Source organism: Ovis aries, chromosome 17 (genome assembly GCF_016772045.2).
Source record: "Ovis aries strain OAR_USU_Benz2616 breed Rambouillet chromosome 17, ARS-UI_Ramb_v3.0, whole genome shotgun sequence".
Classification (NCBI taxonomy): domain Eukaryota; kingdom Metazoa; phylum Chordata; class Mammalia; order Artiodactyla; family Bovidae; genus Ovis; species Ovis aries.
Genome location: NC_056070.1, coordinates 66,189,079 through 66,203,507, shown reverse-complemented (window position 1 = coordinate 66,203,507; position 14,429 = coordinate 66,189,079). Strand labels below are relative to the sequence as shown.

General features: G+C 48.8%; 1 protein-coding gene across 1 annotated transcript in view; it reads right to left on the bottom strand.

Annotated features, from left to right (window-relative positions):
* The window catches only part of SEZ6L (seizure related 6 homolog like), a 199,457-nt gene that overhangs the window by 56,946 nt on the left and 128,082 nt on the right, over positions 1-14,429 (bottom strand). The window contains exons 5-9 of the mRNA XM_042234226.1: positions 13,389-13,581; positions 10,977-11,162; positions 6,586-6,751; positions 2,563-2,729; positions 1,938-2,132 (exon numbers count right to left, since the gene is read on the bottom strand). Of these exons, the coding sequence (XP_042090160.1) occupies positions 1,938-2,132; positions 2,563-2,729; positions 6,586-6,751; positions 10,977-11,162; positions 13,389-13,581 (907 nt within the window). The remainder of the gene's footprint in view (positions 1-1,937; positions 2,133-2,562; positions 2,730-6,585; positions 6,752-10,976; positions 11,163-13,388; positions 13,582-14,429) is intronic.

Sequence of the window (14,429 nt, the reverse complement as noted above, 5' to 3'; positions counted from 1 at the left end):
TAAGGAAACAGATATGGCGAACAGCTAGGAGTGTGGGCTATGAGACCAGACAGTCCATACATGTGTGGAAGGATTAAATTCAGGCCGCCACCTGTCTCCTCCAGCTGAAGGCTGGCAAAGGCGGTATAAGGACATTGTACTGGGGGTTCTGCAACCCTGGGATTCAACCAACTGAGAAGCAAAGTCTGAAAAAATTCCAGAAAGTTTCAGAAACCAAACCTTGAATTTGCCACTCATCAGCAGCTGTTCACATAGCATTTACATTGCATTTAGGACATTCCTGTATCATTTACATGGTGTTTGCAATTGTTTACTAGTATTTACTTTGTATTATAAGTAATCTAGAAATGAATTAAAGCATATAAGAGAATGTGCCTTTTTATATAAGGACTTGAGCATCCACAAATTTTTATATTGGGGTAGGGGGTAGCGCTGGTTCTGGAACCAGTCCCTTGCGGATACTAAGGGATGGCGGTTGGTCTTTCAGGACCAAGGACAGAGCCCAAGGTTTCAAGGAACTCTTCAACAGACTCCCCCTTAAACAGGGGGTGTAGTGACCAAGAGATGGTGCATTTGAATCACGTGGACCTGAGTTCGAGTCTTGCCTTGGCCACCAAAGGATCTGTTGACAAGGCATGTAAGTTCTTGGAGCCTCAGCTGTCTCCCTCTGGACAGCAGGGAGAAACACCAGTGCAGACCTCACTGGATAATTCTGAGGCTTAACTGAGCTCATGGATGTCAGACGCGGCACAGTGCCAGGCACAAGGTAAGCATTCAGTAATTCTTAGTTAATGTTACTGTGGAGGGCCCTGGCTCCGAACTGGAAGTGGAGATGTGTGGCCGCACTTGGCCCTTTAAATTTCACTCTGTGTTTGCCGCTTTGGAAAGTTCTCAATGTGGCAGAGGCCAAAGCACCAATAAATTCCGCTCTGTTAAACCAGCACATTTAATACAGGGATCAATCCCTCACCACGGCAAGGCTATGACTTCACGCCAACTGCCATCTGAGCAGCGGCTGCCAGGAGCCAGGGCTCTGTTCATTATTCCACACTCCCCACTTGAGTTCAGGCTTGGAGTGGCTCAGCGGGGAGGGCAGGCCACTGGGCGTCCACATAGCTGAGGGTCCACAGAGCTGACACTGTCCAAAGGGGCAAAGAGCACAGCTTTCGGAGAACAGAGAGACCAGAGTTCCATGCCTGCTTCTGCCAATTACCCTCAGTCTTCTGAGGCATGCCACATCACAGCTGCTATTTCTTTGTCTGTACCTGGGATCAATAATAATATGCTCCTCAGGTACTGGGCTTCTCCAGTGGCTCAGCAGTCAAGAATCCTCCTGCCAATGCAGGAGAGTTCAATCCTTGAGTTGGGAAGATCCTCTGGAAGAGGAAAGGGCAACCCACTCCCAGTATTTTTGCCTGGGAAATCCCATGGATAGAGGAGTCCGGTGGGTAACAAATAGTCCATGGAGTCACAAAGAGTCAGACATGACTTAGCAACTGAACAAGACATGATTGTGGTGAGGATTACATCATATAATGCTCAGAGTGCCTGCAACACAGTTTTTTTTTTTTTTTTTTTTGCACTCCTCTTAACAACTATTATTATAATCATTATCATTAATTAGACTCAGGGTTGCCATGTGCTGTTGGGTGGGCTGTGCACTGCACAAGTCTGCACAGCGTATGTAGGAACTGAACTCCATGCAGAGATCTTCTCACCCAGCTGTGCATGATGGGGCCTTGTATCCGGAGGAAGGGGCTCCTTTTCAATTTTATCCATTTTGTAATTTTCTCAAGGATCAGCAGCAAACCTGACCCAAAGGAGAGTGAGCCCTGGAAAGGGTTCTAATCCTAGGATCGGTACACAAGCTGGATCTCTTGATCTGAAGGAGTGGAGGGCCCTGGGACACCCTGGAGGGAGGGCTGTGACCCACTCACCTCTGCACAGGGGCTCCGTGTCGTTCCAGTATGGGTCTCGAACGTTGATGCACTCAATGATGGCCGGGCCCTGCTCCAGAGAGTGGCCGGGGTCGCAGGTAAACTCCACTACGGTCCCGATGTTATAGGTCGGGTCGGACGTGGTGAAGTTCCCGTTCTGAATGTAGGGCTCGTAGCAGTGGCCTTTCTCAAAGGCTAGGCCAGAGCACAAAAGAGGGCAGCTGCTCACGCGAGTCGGGGGAGGCACGCGGGGCCGAGTTCACGCGAGTCGGGGGAGGCGCGCGGGGCTGTGCCACAAAAGCAGGCGCCCCTCCTGCTGCTAGGGAAGCCCCATGGAAAACGGGTACCCGACCCCCCACTCCAGCTCCTGCTGACCTGCTGAGGGCCCTTGGCCATTCACCTGGCCTCCCTACGTCTTTATTTTCATATCTGAAATGGGAACAAGGACCGTTGCCTCCCCAGCCCCAAAGAGGCAGCCTTTGGGGGTCCAAGGGGCAGTCTAGCCACGGCCTCTTCTCCAGTCTTAACAGGTCACATTTCTGCCTCCCAAGACCCAGCCCTGCCATGCTTCCCTCAATCCCACAGTGACAACCCAGCAGAGGGGGCGACCCCCCGGGACCCTCACCCTCAAACCGGATGTTGAAGGCTGAGGCCGCCGGCGGCTGGTGGGACGTGAATTCGATGCGGATAGTGTGGCCATCGCTCAGCAGGCCCTCGAAGGGGACATTCTCGGTTTGGAAGGAGTCGTAGAGAAGAGTGGACTTGTTGGTCAACCCGCTGTAAACCATCATCCTGGCAGTGCGGAAGGAGATGGGGGTCAATGAGAGGTCTTCAGGGGCCACTGGCATGCAGCAGCAGGAGGCGTGTGCTGTGAGCACCCGCTCTGGGACCGCATTCCCTGACTCACACCCCGACTTCACCCCATACTCACCAGGATACTCTGCATCATCTCACCAAATTTGTCTCCCTTTCTGTACAATGCTTATCCTAGACTCATGGATGGATTCTGAGCTTGTAAGGAAGGTGCTGTGTATAATGTAATGACCAACTGAATTAATAGATACCAATTATTTATTACTAATGTGGGCTTCCCCAGTGGCTTAGCAGTAAAGAATCTGCCTGCAATACAGGAGACGAGAGCGATGTGGGTTCAATCTCTGGGTTGGAAAGATCCCCTGGAGGAGGAAATGGCAACCCATTCCAGGATTCTTGCCTGGAGAATCTCATGGACAGAGGAGCCAAGCAGGGGGTCCATGGGGTCGCAAACAGTTGGACATGACTCAAGCGACTTAGCAGTAGCAGTATTTATCACTCACTAAGAAGTTGGATGATTGGGCTAATAACATTCTTGAAACACTGATACACACACACACACACACACACACACACACACAAATACACATGTAATCACAGTCCCACCTTTAAATTCTGAGCTGTGGGACTTTGGACAAAAACATTTTACCCCACCGAGCCTCAGATTCTTCATCTGTAAAATGGGTACAAGAGTGTGGGGATTAGAGGCCAAGGGTATAGTGTGCAGGTATGCAGGTCAGACGACCAAGTGTTAGACCACTACCAGGCTCTGCCACTGACTCTTGCCTCCTGAGGACACTGTGTGCGCAGTTAGAGGAGTCCCAACTTCCAGTCCCCAATTCCCCATCCACTGAGGTTACACAAGTCTCAACCCATCTCGGGCCTCACTTTCCACAGTCCTGAAAGGAGGGGTCACAAAGTCTTTCCGATCTGTCTTCCAGGGGGGCTTTGAAAAGAGGAAGCACCCTGAAAACTGAAAGGTATCAGACATGTTGACATTCTTAGTGTTATTAAAACCCTTTGGCACTCGACTCTTTGCTAGCCGTGAGTTTTACAGCAGTTATGCAAAGACGTGGAAGGAACCAGTACACAAATTGGATCACTTACTTCTATGGATGGAATCATAACTAGGCATTTTTAATTTTTCAAGTTTTTTTTTTTTACCATGACCCATATAAAGGGTTTACCATATGAATTTCTAATGTCATCAAAATGTAGAAATGTTGGAGTCTCAGTCGATTTATTCTGCCTTGTGTCCACTGTGATTCAGATAAGGAGGGGGCTGGGGTAGAGGCCGAGGGCCTCTTCACAATCTTCTAATCCCTCTTGACTTTATCGTGTCTTTGGGGCCATTCCCAGGACTCTTCTTTAGGAGAATTGAAGCCTTTGGCAACAAAGGTTGCTCCAGGGCAAATCCTCAGGATCTCAAAATCTCTGCAGTCAATGACTCTTCCCAAGATAGCAGTTTTCTAGCTATGTTCTCTAGAATGTCTGAAATAGTGAAGAGTTTTATCTCAAATCTATGTATAGTCTATGGTCAAATGGGCTTGGAAAATTTAAATGAAAATTAAACATTTTTTTCCCTTGCAGGACTTGTCAGTGCCTTTGCCAGTGTATGTGCCTTGATACCAAGATAGAGCCTGGGTATAGTGTCTCCCAAACATATTTGACCAGAGAACCCACTTTCTATGCTGCATATTATGGGACTGGAGTTTAGAAAGACTTCATTTTGGGGGGGTGGAAATCATCTTTAAAATTTCATTTCACTCCTCTACTCAAAATCCTTCCATGACTCTCTACAGCTTCTAGAAGCATCTGGCAGCCAAAGCCCTTCAGAAGATGGCCCACATTTACCTCCTCATCTTTGTCCATCTCCACTCCTATTCTCCCTGCTTGGGCTAGCTATTCCATCCACTCACCATATTTTCGGTTCCCTGAGTGAATCTCTAAGGTTTAGATCAAGGTCCCATATCTTACATGGAGCCTTCTCTAGCTCTAAGCTCTTGCAACTGTGGTACTTAAGCTGTTTTCCCTCAATAAAGTCCATGGACAGATAAAGCTCCCCTTTCTTCTTAGCACAGCAAGTATCTTCGCTCCTGCGTGTGTGTGTGTGTGTGTGTATGTGTGTGTGTGTGTGTGTGTGTGTGTGTATGTGCTTTGATCTTGATGAGCGACTCCAAACTTCTTTCCCTAGAGACACTTGAGCACTGGTTTTCCCTGGTGGTTGTCAACACCTCCCTTTCATAAACCTTTGCAGGGCTCCACAGAAACACCCAGTGAAACTACAGCGTCCATGTGTCTGTCGGCTCATTTATCAGGATTTCATAAACTTTCAGAAAATACTCATTTTGGTTAATTTTTCTTTCTCTCTGCTTCTCTCTGTCTGGTCTAAACGTACACTTGGTTTCTTCCCAGTACCGTTCAGAAGAGGCAAACCAGAGGTCTGAATGTTAAAAAGCACTCATCACTGAGGGCTCCCAGGTCTTGCTTGTCAATGAGTCTCCAGGGGGAAGAGACTGGGCATCTGTTTTTCTTAAAGGTTCCTGAGGTCATTCTGATGCTACAGAGAATCCATGCTCTGAAGCCCCTATTAGACACCTTGTACTTTAAGGCAGTGATTTATTGATACAGAGTTGTCCAGGATAAAGCTGAACAGTTTGGAGGGAAGTGGACTCCAGAGTTGGGTAAATTATTCAGTTGTCTGGTATTTTCTCAGAATCCTTTCCCAGAGGTTAATGGTTTAGGTCTGAAGCTTCAGAGAAGCCAGGACACCATAATTCTAAGTTGAAAGTCGGACAGACTCCAGGACTTGAAGGTGCTGGCATTCTGTGGGTGCCCTACCTGTACCCCTCAGCACTCTTTGCTCACCCAGTTTTGGCCAGTTTCCAGAGTCTCTGAGAATCAGCCGGTTCAGCCAGCTCAAGGGGTGAGAGCAATGCTGGGCAGTCACTGTGTCCAGGAGCACCCCTCCTCCACAGTGGATGAGTGGGTAGATAAACACCCCAGCTCCCTTGCCCTCTGACAGGAAGTCTCTGAGCCATGCTAAATACAGCTTCCTGGGGGACCCCTGTAGATAAGACACCTGACTATTAACACACACTGTATCTACTCCCTTTTCTTCTCTGCTCATTTTCTTGGTGCTTTCTAGGATCAGCTGCTAAATAAACCACTTTCTCTCACACCACTGTCATCCTGTCTGTTTCCAAGGGAACCCATTCCAACACAGCAATTCTAAGCAGCCAAGATCCTAATTTTCTAGAATGTTTCAGAATATTCTGGAATAAGGTCTCAGCTTATCAAAGTTTTCCGAATCTGGCTTCTGTGCCTATTACTTAGCATCAACAGATGTGCTCTTAGCTAAATCCTGTCTTGTTATCGAAAGTTCCTTCACGTGCATACATCTGGTTTTTGAATCTCAATTTCCTGTCACACCAGGAACCAATGTTCTTCTCTCCCATTCTCCTTTGAGGCTAATACATAATTTGGGCACAGAGCAGGTGCTCAGGAAACGCTCTCTCCTTGCTCCACTGCAAAAAGGGATGTTCAGGAGAAGGGACAAGGCAGTGAAAGGTAGGGGGACTCCCTTCCTGCCTCTCCCCTCTCCCCTGCTTGTGCGACTGGGGCAAGTCTCTTCCCCTCTGTATGCCCTGGTTTCCTTATGTGTAAAAGGAGGAGATCAAAACTGATGGTTTCTAATATCCTCGCCTCCCTCCCCAGCTCTTCCTTTCTCGACCTCCGTGAGCCAACAATTTAGCCATTTCAAGACTCCAGATCCCAAGCCACATCCTAACAGTCTGGGAAGGCATGAGGCCGCTGGGGACCCTCAGGGGTTTACCTGTCCTTCTCGTGCAGTGCCAGCCTCTCAAAGTGCAGGTGCAGCTTCTGGCCCTCTGGAGCTTCGATCGTCCACACGCAGAACTGGCTCCCACTGGCATTTGCAGAGTGACTTGGGGACAGGACGCGGCCGATGGTGGCGTTGTGCACAGCCCCTCCACAAGGGGCTGGAGCCAGACAGTAGGGGTGGGTGGGCAATGAGAGGATTGCGGAGAGAGAGAGAGAGGTGGAGGGGAGGATAAGTGAGTGTTTTATCCTTCTCTGACCCCAACCCCTTAGGAAGAGGAAGACCGTGGGCAAGTCCCCTCCTCCGGAGACAGGTTCGTCCTGTTTGACAGGAGATCCAGTCCCACGACTGGAACCACTGCCCCATGCATCCACGGCAGGGAATGAATGACTGTGCCTTAACGCACTGGCTGTGCCCTGGTTCTCAGTTACAAAATGGTAATCAAGAAGGACATAAACAGGCAGTTCTCCAAAGAAGAAGTCTGCTTTTAGTACTCAGTTAAGCACTCAAAAAAGTCAGTCTAACAATAAAAGAAATGCAAATCTAAACTATATTCTATCTCCGTCCACCTAATTGGCCCAGATAAAGAGCAGCAATAAACGGGGAGCGCCATCTTCAGTGATGAGAAATGGTTGCTCTCCATTCAGGCCTGGTTAGAATGCAAATTGCTATGACCTTTCAGAAGGGAAATCTGATGAAAAATATGGAAAATGTGTTTAAATACTTTGACCTGGTAATTAAGGTTCTGGGGACTTTTGTCAAAAAAAGATTTAGAGAGTTTCACAAAAATGTATGAATGATGATGTTCACTGTTTGATTGCTTCTAAGAGCAAAACACTGAGAAATAACACGAATGTCCGCTTACAGACGCTTGGTGAAATGCATGCCATTCATATAGTTTTTAAAAACCTTGTTATCAAAGAGTACTTCAGAGTATAGGAAAATACTCACTATATTTTAAGTGGGGGGAAAAAAAAAGTTAGAAAATGGTCCGCCATACCTATTTCAATGAGCTATATTCAAAGATCAATTGAGATCAGGGGTATAAAAGTGATTTGTCAGACTCTTCAGCACTTTTGTATTTCTTGGAAATATATATATATTTTTACCAGAGTTATATATTACTTTTATCATAAAAATCTAACATACATGAAAAAATGGTTTGTGAACTGAGAAGAGTTCTGCAAATGTTGGGAGGCAGTTTTATTCTTAGAAGATATCTGGCTCTCATTAGTTTGTTGAATGACTTCATGACTAATAAAAAACTGCAGAGATGAGAAAGGCCAATAGCTCCCTTGCCTGCTCTGGACTCTGCTGTGACCTACAGCAAAGACGTTGCTAGGAAGACTTGCACTTTTTTTCAGGACCACGGACAGAGTACCGGGTTTCCCCCCCCCCCATCTCTGCACTCTGCCTCCTGTCCCAAAGTGGAGGTTCAAGTCTGCCCGGTGTCACTTACCCGCTGTGGATCCAGGACAAGTCACGGAAGCTCTCTGAACCTCTAGTAAAGCGGTAATAATAATTCCACCCTCCTTATGGACTGAGATGAGAAGTGAAACACTGCATGGAGAAGGCCTGTCGCCATCCCTGGCACAGAGTAGATGCTCAGAATGCAGGCAGCCTCATTGCCCTATAGCTCAGGGGCCAAGGAGATGGACGAGCTGTCCCTGGCGGGGGGCTCCAGCCATCTGTCCTCTCTGAGCGGCTGCTCATTTGCTGCCTCTCTGCTCCCCTTCCTTGCCTTATTGAGCCGACTGATGACTCTGTTTGGCTTCAATTTGCCAGCCGTGGCTCCCCATCCATCTTTCTTAGCACAAATTGAGGCTTAATTCCTCTCTGATTTCATACATAGATAAAAATTAACTCGAGGGAGGCATGGAGACCAACTGCCCTATGGTTTGGATTTTTCTTTTGTTTTGTTTTGGTTTTTTTTAAAAACACACACACACACACAAAATTCTGAACAGCCGTGCAAGAACAATACTGCAATAATTAAATCTCAGAATTTACCATCAGCTCTCATTTGCATCTTGAATTCTAGTGACTACAAATGCCTGGAGGGCAGGAACGACGTTTTTCTTATTCCCAGTATCCTGTTTATACATGGCTCATGGCCTGGCCCATAGTAGGTGCTCAGTTAATGTGAGCAGCCTGTACCCTCCTGGCCACGGTCAGGGCTTTTGAGAATCTAACAGGGTACTACTCTCTCGATAACTGAGGAAGGTCAAGGTTGCGGCCGCTGGTACAGAGAGAGTGTAGCATAGTGTGCTTATCAATCTATGATGTGCAGCAATGAACCACAAAAAGAGCACGCTAAATGTAGATTTTTGATTCGCTTGGTTTTGTGTGGGGCCCAGGATTATGAATTTCTAATAATCTCCCCAGTCTGCACTTTAAATAGTGAATGTGTAAGGGAAACAGCTCAAGAGAGAAGGACGCTAGATCCAGTTCAGTTTCTATCTGGTGACTTTGAGGAAGAAACTTCACCTCCGTGAGCCTCCGTTTCCTCATCTGTGAAATGGGGATAATGGTTCACGCCGTGTAGGACTGCTGTGAGGATTCATCACAGCCCTGGCTTATGGAGTGGGCTCATAATATGGCAGCTGTCACATCAAAAGCTCAAGCAACAACAACCAGAAAAAAATCCCCCATAAATTAGACTTTGCCAAAATTAAGGACACTAAGGGGGTGACAAAGGATGAGATGGTTGGACGGTATCACTGACTCAATGGACAAGAGTTTGAGCAAACTCTGGGAGATAGCTAAGGACAGGGAAGTCTGGTGTACTGTAGTCCGTGGGGTCACAAAGAGTTGGACACGACTTAGCTACTGAACAACAAAAAGCACGCTATTGAGAAGCGAAAAGACAACCCACAGAGTGGAGGAGAAAATATTTGCAAATCATATATCTAATAAGAGTCTAGTAATTAGAAAACATAAAGAATTCTTACAACCCAAGAAAAAGACAACTAAATTTTAAAAATGGGCAAAGGACTTGAATGAACTTTTCTCCCAGAAGATACACAAATGGCCAACAAGCATATGAAAAGATGATCAATGTCATCAGCCGCTGGGAAAATGCAGAGTCACACTAGGATACCTTCACACTCACTAGGATGGCTGTCAGAATAAAAAGAAGGCATGGAAAAGAAGTGCTGGTGAGGATGTGGAGAAACTGGTACTTTCATACACGGCTGGAGGGAAAGGACACGGTGCAGCCAGTGGAAAGTGCTTCGACGGTTCCTTCAAAACTGAAGTGTGGAATTACCACGTGACCCAGCAACTCCGCTTACGGGTATATACCCAAGAGATGGAGAAGGCAATGGCACCCCACTCCAGTACTCTTGCCTGGAAAATCCCATGGACGGAGGAGCCTGGAAGGCTGCAGTCCATGGGGTCGCTGAGGGTTGGGCACAACTGAGCGACTTCACTTTCACTTTTCACTTTCATGCATTGGAGAAGGAAATGGCAACCCACTCCAGTGTTCTTGCCTGGAGAATCTCAGGGACGGGGGAGCCTGGTGGGCTGCCGTCTATGGGGTCGCACAGAGTCGGACACAACTGAAGAGACTTAGCAGCATATACCCAAGAGAAATGACAACATATGTCCACGTCAAAATGTTCACACATGTGCTCATAGCAGCACTATTCGTAACACCTCCAAAGTCCAAAACAACTTGAATGTCCCCCAATAAGGGAACAGATAAAATGCGGTCTATATAATGGAATATTATTCAGCCATCAAAAGGAATGAACTTCTGATACATGCTACTATATGGATGAACCTTGAGAACACCATGCTGAGTGAAACAAGCTGGATTCAAAATATCACATAATGTACGACCCCAGGCATATGAAGTGTCCAGAATAGGTGAATCTGTAGAGACAGAAAGCAGGGGCTGGACACAGGGGGAAACAGGGAGTGACTGTGAATGGGTCCAGAGTGTCCTTTAGGGGGTGATGAGGGAAGTGGTGATGGCTGCACAGTACTGTGAACGTCCTGAGCGTCACTAATGGTCACTTTTATGTCATGTGTATTTTTATCATGTAACAAAACCGGCAGCCACCACATTTTTGGAGCAGTCTCTTTCCTAAGGTCAGTCTTAACACCACGGGCTTCCCTTGTGGCTCAGACAGTAAAGCATCTGCCTGCAATGCGTGAGGCCTGGGTCAGGAAGATCTCCTGGAGGAGGGCATGGTAACCCACTCCAGTATGCTTGCCTGGAGAATTCCACGCACAGAAAAGCCTGGCAGACTCCAGCCCGTGGGGTCACAGAGAGTCAGACGTGACTGAGCGACTAACACTTTCCCTTTAACCCCCTGGGGGCTGGTCTCTCCTCTCCTGGGAGACCACCCATGGCGGGTCCGGCTGAAGCTGGCGTGTACCTGAGCAGATGGGCTCCCGGCTGCTCCAGTGGGGCTTGGAGGCATTGATGCACGTCAGCGTCTTGGCGCCCTGGAGCTCGTAGCCCAGGTGGCAGTGGAAGTGGGCCTCCCCACCTGAGTGCAGGTCCATCACCGTGACGTCCCCGAAGTCAGGCCGGCGGGGGAAGCTGCAGCTTAGCATGAAGGCTGGGGAGAGATGCCGGGGCAGACAGTCATCTCTCAGAGCGGGAGACGGAGAACACGACCCACATCCCGGGAGCTGGTTTGTGCTGAGGAGAAAAGATGAGGCCCCCAGGGACTCCCGAGTGCTAAAGGAGTGTATTTCTGTGACTTGACTTGATCACGCGCTGCTGAGACTGCCAGAGGAGCACTTTTCTCTAGGCTCAAAGCTCACCCCGCCCCCCACACTGCCTAACGGGAGACAGCAGGTTTGGGGTGTCCCCACCCCTCCCCCAAGCCTGTCTCCTTGTGGAGACAGAACTACTTTCTCCTTGAGCACAGGAGGGGCGGGATCACCCAGGTGGGTTAGTCCCACCCACATGAGCAGCTTAGGCTCGTTTGTTAAAAATGCAGGCTCTTGGGCCAGGGTTGGGAGAACCAGTTCTTTAGGAAATGCCAAGGATGTGAGAGCTGGAACTAAGTCCTGGGAGGTCAGGGCTCGGGCTGTGGAAGAGACTGATGTGAACTTATGTTCTCTTACTCCATCACGTAAAAACCGGGTGACCTTGGGAAGTGAACAGTGCCCTGAACTCACTCTCCTCCCCTAGGACTGTCCCTATCGCACGGGGGTCAGTAAGGATTAAACGGCAAATGCCAGAGGAGAGCCTCTTTAGGCCAACTGCAGTGGACAGAGCTTGCTGGATAGAGTGGCAGAAGAGTGCCCATGGCCACGTTGAGCTCCTCAAGTTTTATTTTGATAAGAGAATGCGGAGTCTATCCCTGGACTGTGGTCTGATCTCTCCTGCAGTTGAGGATTCCTGCATTCCCAGTACTCATGAGGAGGACTGAATTCAAGTTCATGGCTCAATGAGCTATTTTTTCCCCCATTTTTTAATTAACAAAGACAACAGACGCTCGTCTGCATACTGAGAAGGTGCGAGGGAACGGATACTCCTGTATACAGTCATCCATCTGTTTCAGAAACATCCAAGGGGAAATTTTTAAATGAAGTATTTTTCCAGACATTTGGTCAATGTGACGTAAACGTGGATGGCTGTTGATTTCCTGAGGTGTGGCAAATGGCGCCCCCCTCCCTGGCAGATACTTGGCATGTATCCAGGGAGAGCTCCCAGGAAGGAAGCGTCCCAGGAGGTGGGGGAAAATGGGATGACATTAAAGGAGAGAGAGAAGGAAGAGAGAAGAGGGGGGTGGGAATGAAGCAAGGGAGAGGTGCAAGGAAAGAAATGAAGGAAGCTGGGACTTCCTGGATAGTCCAGTGGTTAAGACTCTGCACTTCCAATGTGGGAGGCCGTGGGTTCAAGCCCTGTTTGGGGAACTAAGAACCCATATGCTTTGCGATGCAACCAAAGAAATGAAAAGAAAGAAAAGAGAGAAGAGAAGAGAGGGAAACGGTAAATAGGAAACAAAAGGAGACCAGAAGCAGACAAATACAGAAGAAAGCGGGGAAGGAAAAAAAAGCAAGGGACCCTGGCAGCAGAGGCTCCCTCCCAGAAGCCCGTGGGCCTTCATGGGATTGGTGTCAGATTCAGGGGCCATGAACTCGAATGGGAAAAGGGGGCTTGCTTATTCTTCACTGAACAGGTTCAAGGTTAACCACAAAGGTAGACGACAAACTGTTACACAGTCACAGCACCCGTGGCTTTGTCACCAAGGGAATCAGATATGTTCACATCAAAATGAATATCTTGACATATTTCTTATGCTCCTTTGAAATTACAATAATTATCAGAGCCACTGGGAAATATGATTTAATGTGTTAATAAAGAAGCACATAGATTATGATATCATAGATCAGAACAATGTTTTGACAAGTGCTGTTCAGTATGAACGGCTTCCTTTTGAATTGTATATATTTTATTTTATGCTCTTAAAAACATGAATCTAAGGGACTTCCCTGGTGGTCCAGTGGTGAAGAATCCACCCTGCAATGCAGGGAAGCTGGGTCTGATCCCTGGTCAGGGAACCAAGACCCCATATGTCTCGGGACAACCAAACCCGCACGCAGCAACTAGAGTGTATGTGCCACAATGAATGAGCCGGCATGTGGCAGTGAAGATCCCGTGTGCCGCAGCTAAGACGAGGTGCAGCCACATTAATTAATTACGGAAAGAATCGCGAATCTAAGAAGGGGTCCATGGTGTTACCAAACTGACACAAAGCGGGTGGCAGTCCTTGGCGCTAGAGGGGATCGGAGGCCAAAGGTACATCTCAACAGCCCCGGTCCGGCCTTACCCTGGTAGTGCAGCTGGAAGGTCCCGAGGCCGTCGTCCTGGAAGGTGCGGAAGTACACAGAGATGGTGTTGGTGGGGCTGCGGATCACCTGGCCCTCGACCAGGAGCGTGTGGTTGGCCAGGACGGTCAGGGAGGGGCCGTCTACCCCTCGGATGGAGAGCAGCTCCCCCTCGGACAGATTCACGCTCTTCACCTGGGTACGGGCAGGGGCAGACAGGATCTGAGTTGTGTTTGAGACAGGGGTCCTCCCAGGCTCTGAGGGTCCCCAGGCAGCACCCCCTCAAGGAGCCCCTAGTGCATGGGGTGGATGGGGGGCTGTGCTCCAGCCCCGGAAACGCTCGGAGCCCTGGGAACCTCTGGGCCCCCTGACAGCTCCTGAAGCTGCAGGGGAGGTGCCGCAAGGATCTTCAGCCCCCTTTGCCGGGTCCTGCAGGAGAGGCTTTCTGGAGGTTGGCAGCTGAGACAGATTTTTCTGGAGCTGGCAGGTGGGGGTAGGGCTTTGATCAGCTTGGGCCTGAGGTCCCATCTCCAAGGAGACCGAAGAAGGCATTTCATCAAAGGTCAGCTCCAGGGAGGAGGGAAAATTTTTGTGCTGCTCAGGGTCCCCAGGGCCTAAAATAGTGCCTGGCACATAGTAGGTGCTTGACTATGTGCTCGGCTTTGCAGACTGACTGAAGACATTCTTGCCCTTCTGCACAAACTGGGGAGGGAGTGCGGGTTCGGGGGAGGGGGCGGCCATCTCTAGGGCTTTTTCAGGTCCACGTTCTTATCCTCCCCAATGCTGGCTTCACTGGCAGAACCTCCTGAAAGGACTGTGTACTTGGTTTGCCGAGTCTGCTTTCCAGGCTTGGGAGGGGAAGAAGGGAGATACTTTACTTACAAGGATGGTGAACAATCGGAGGAGGGGGTGGGGTGGGGACTTTAGTCAGTCCCCAGTCCCCAGTTTGAATATTTCCACCTGCCATAGTGGGGCCAGGGACTCCAGATCCTCTGACTCTTGTGTAAACAAGGCAAGAATTATCCAAGAGCCCTTCCCCTTTC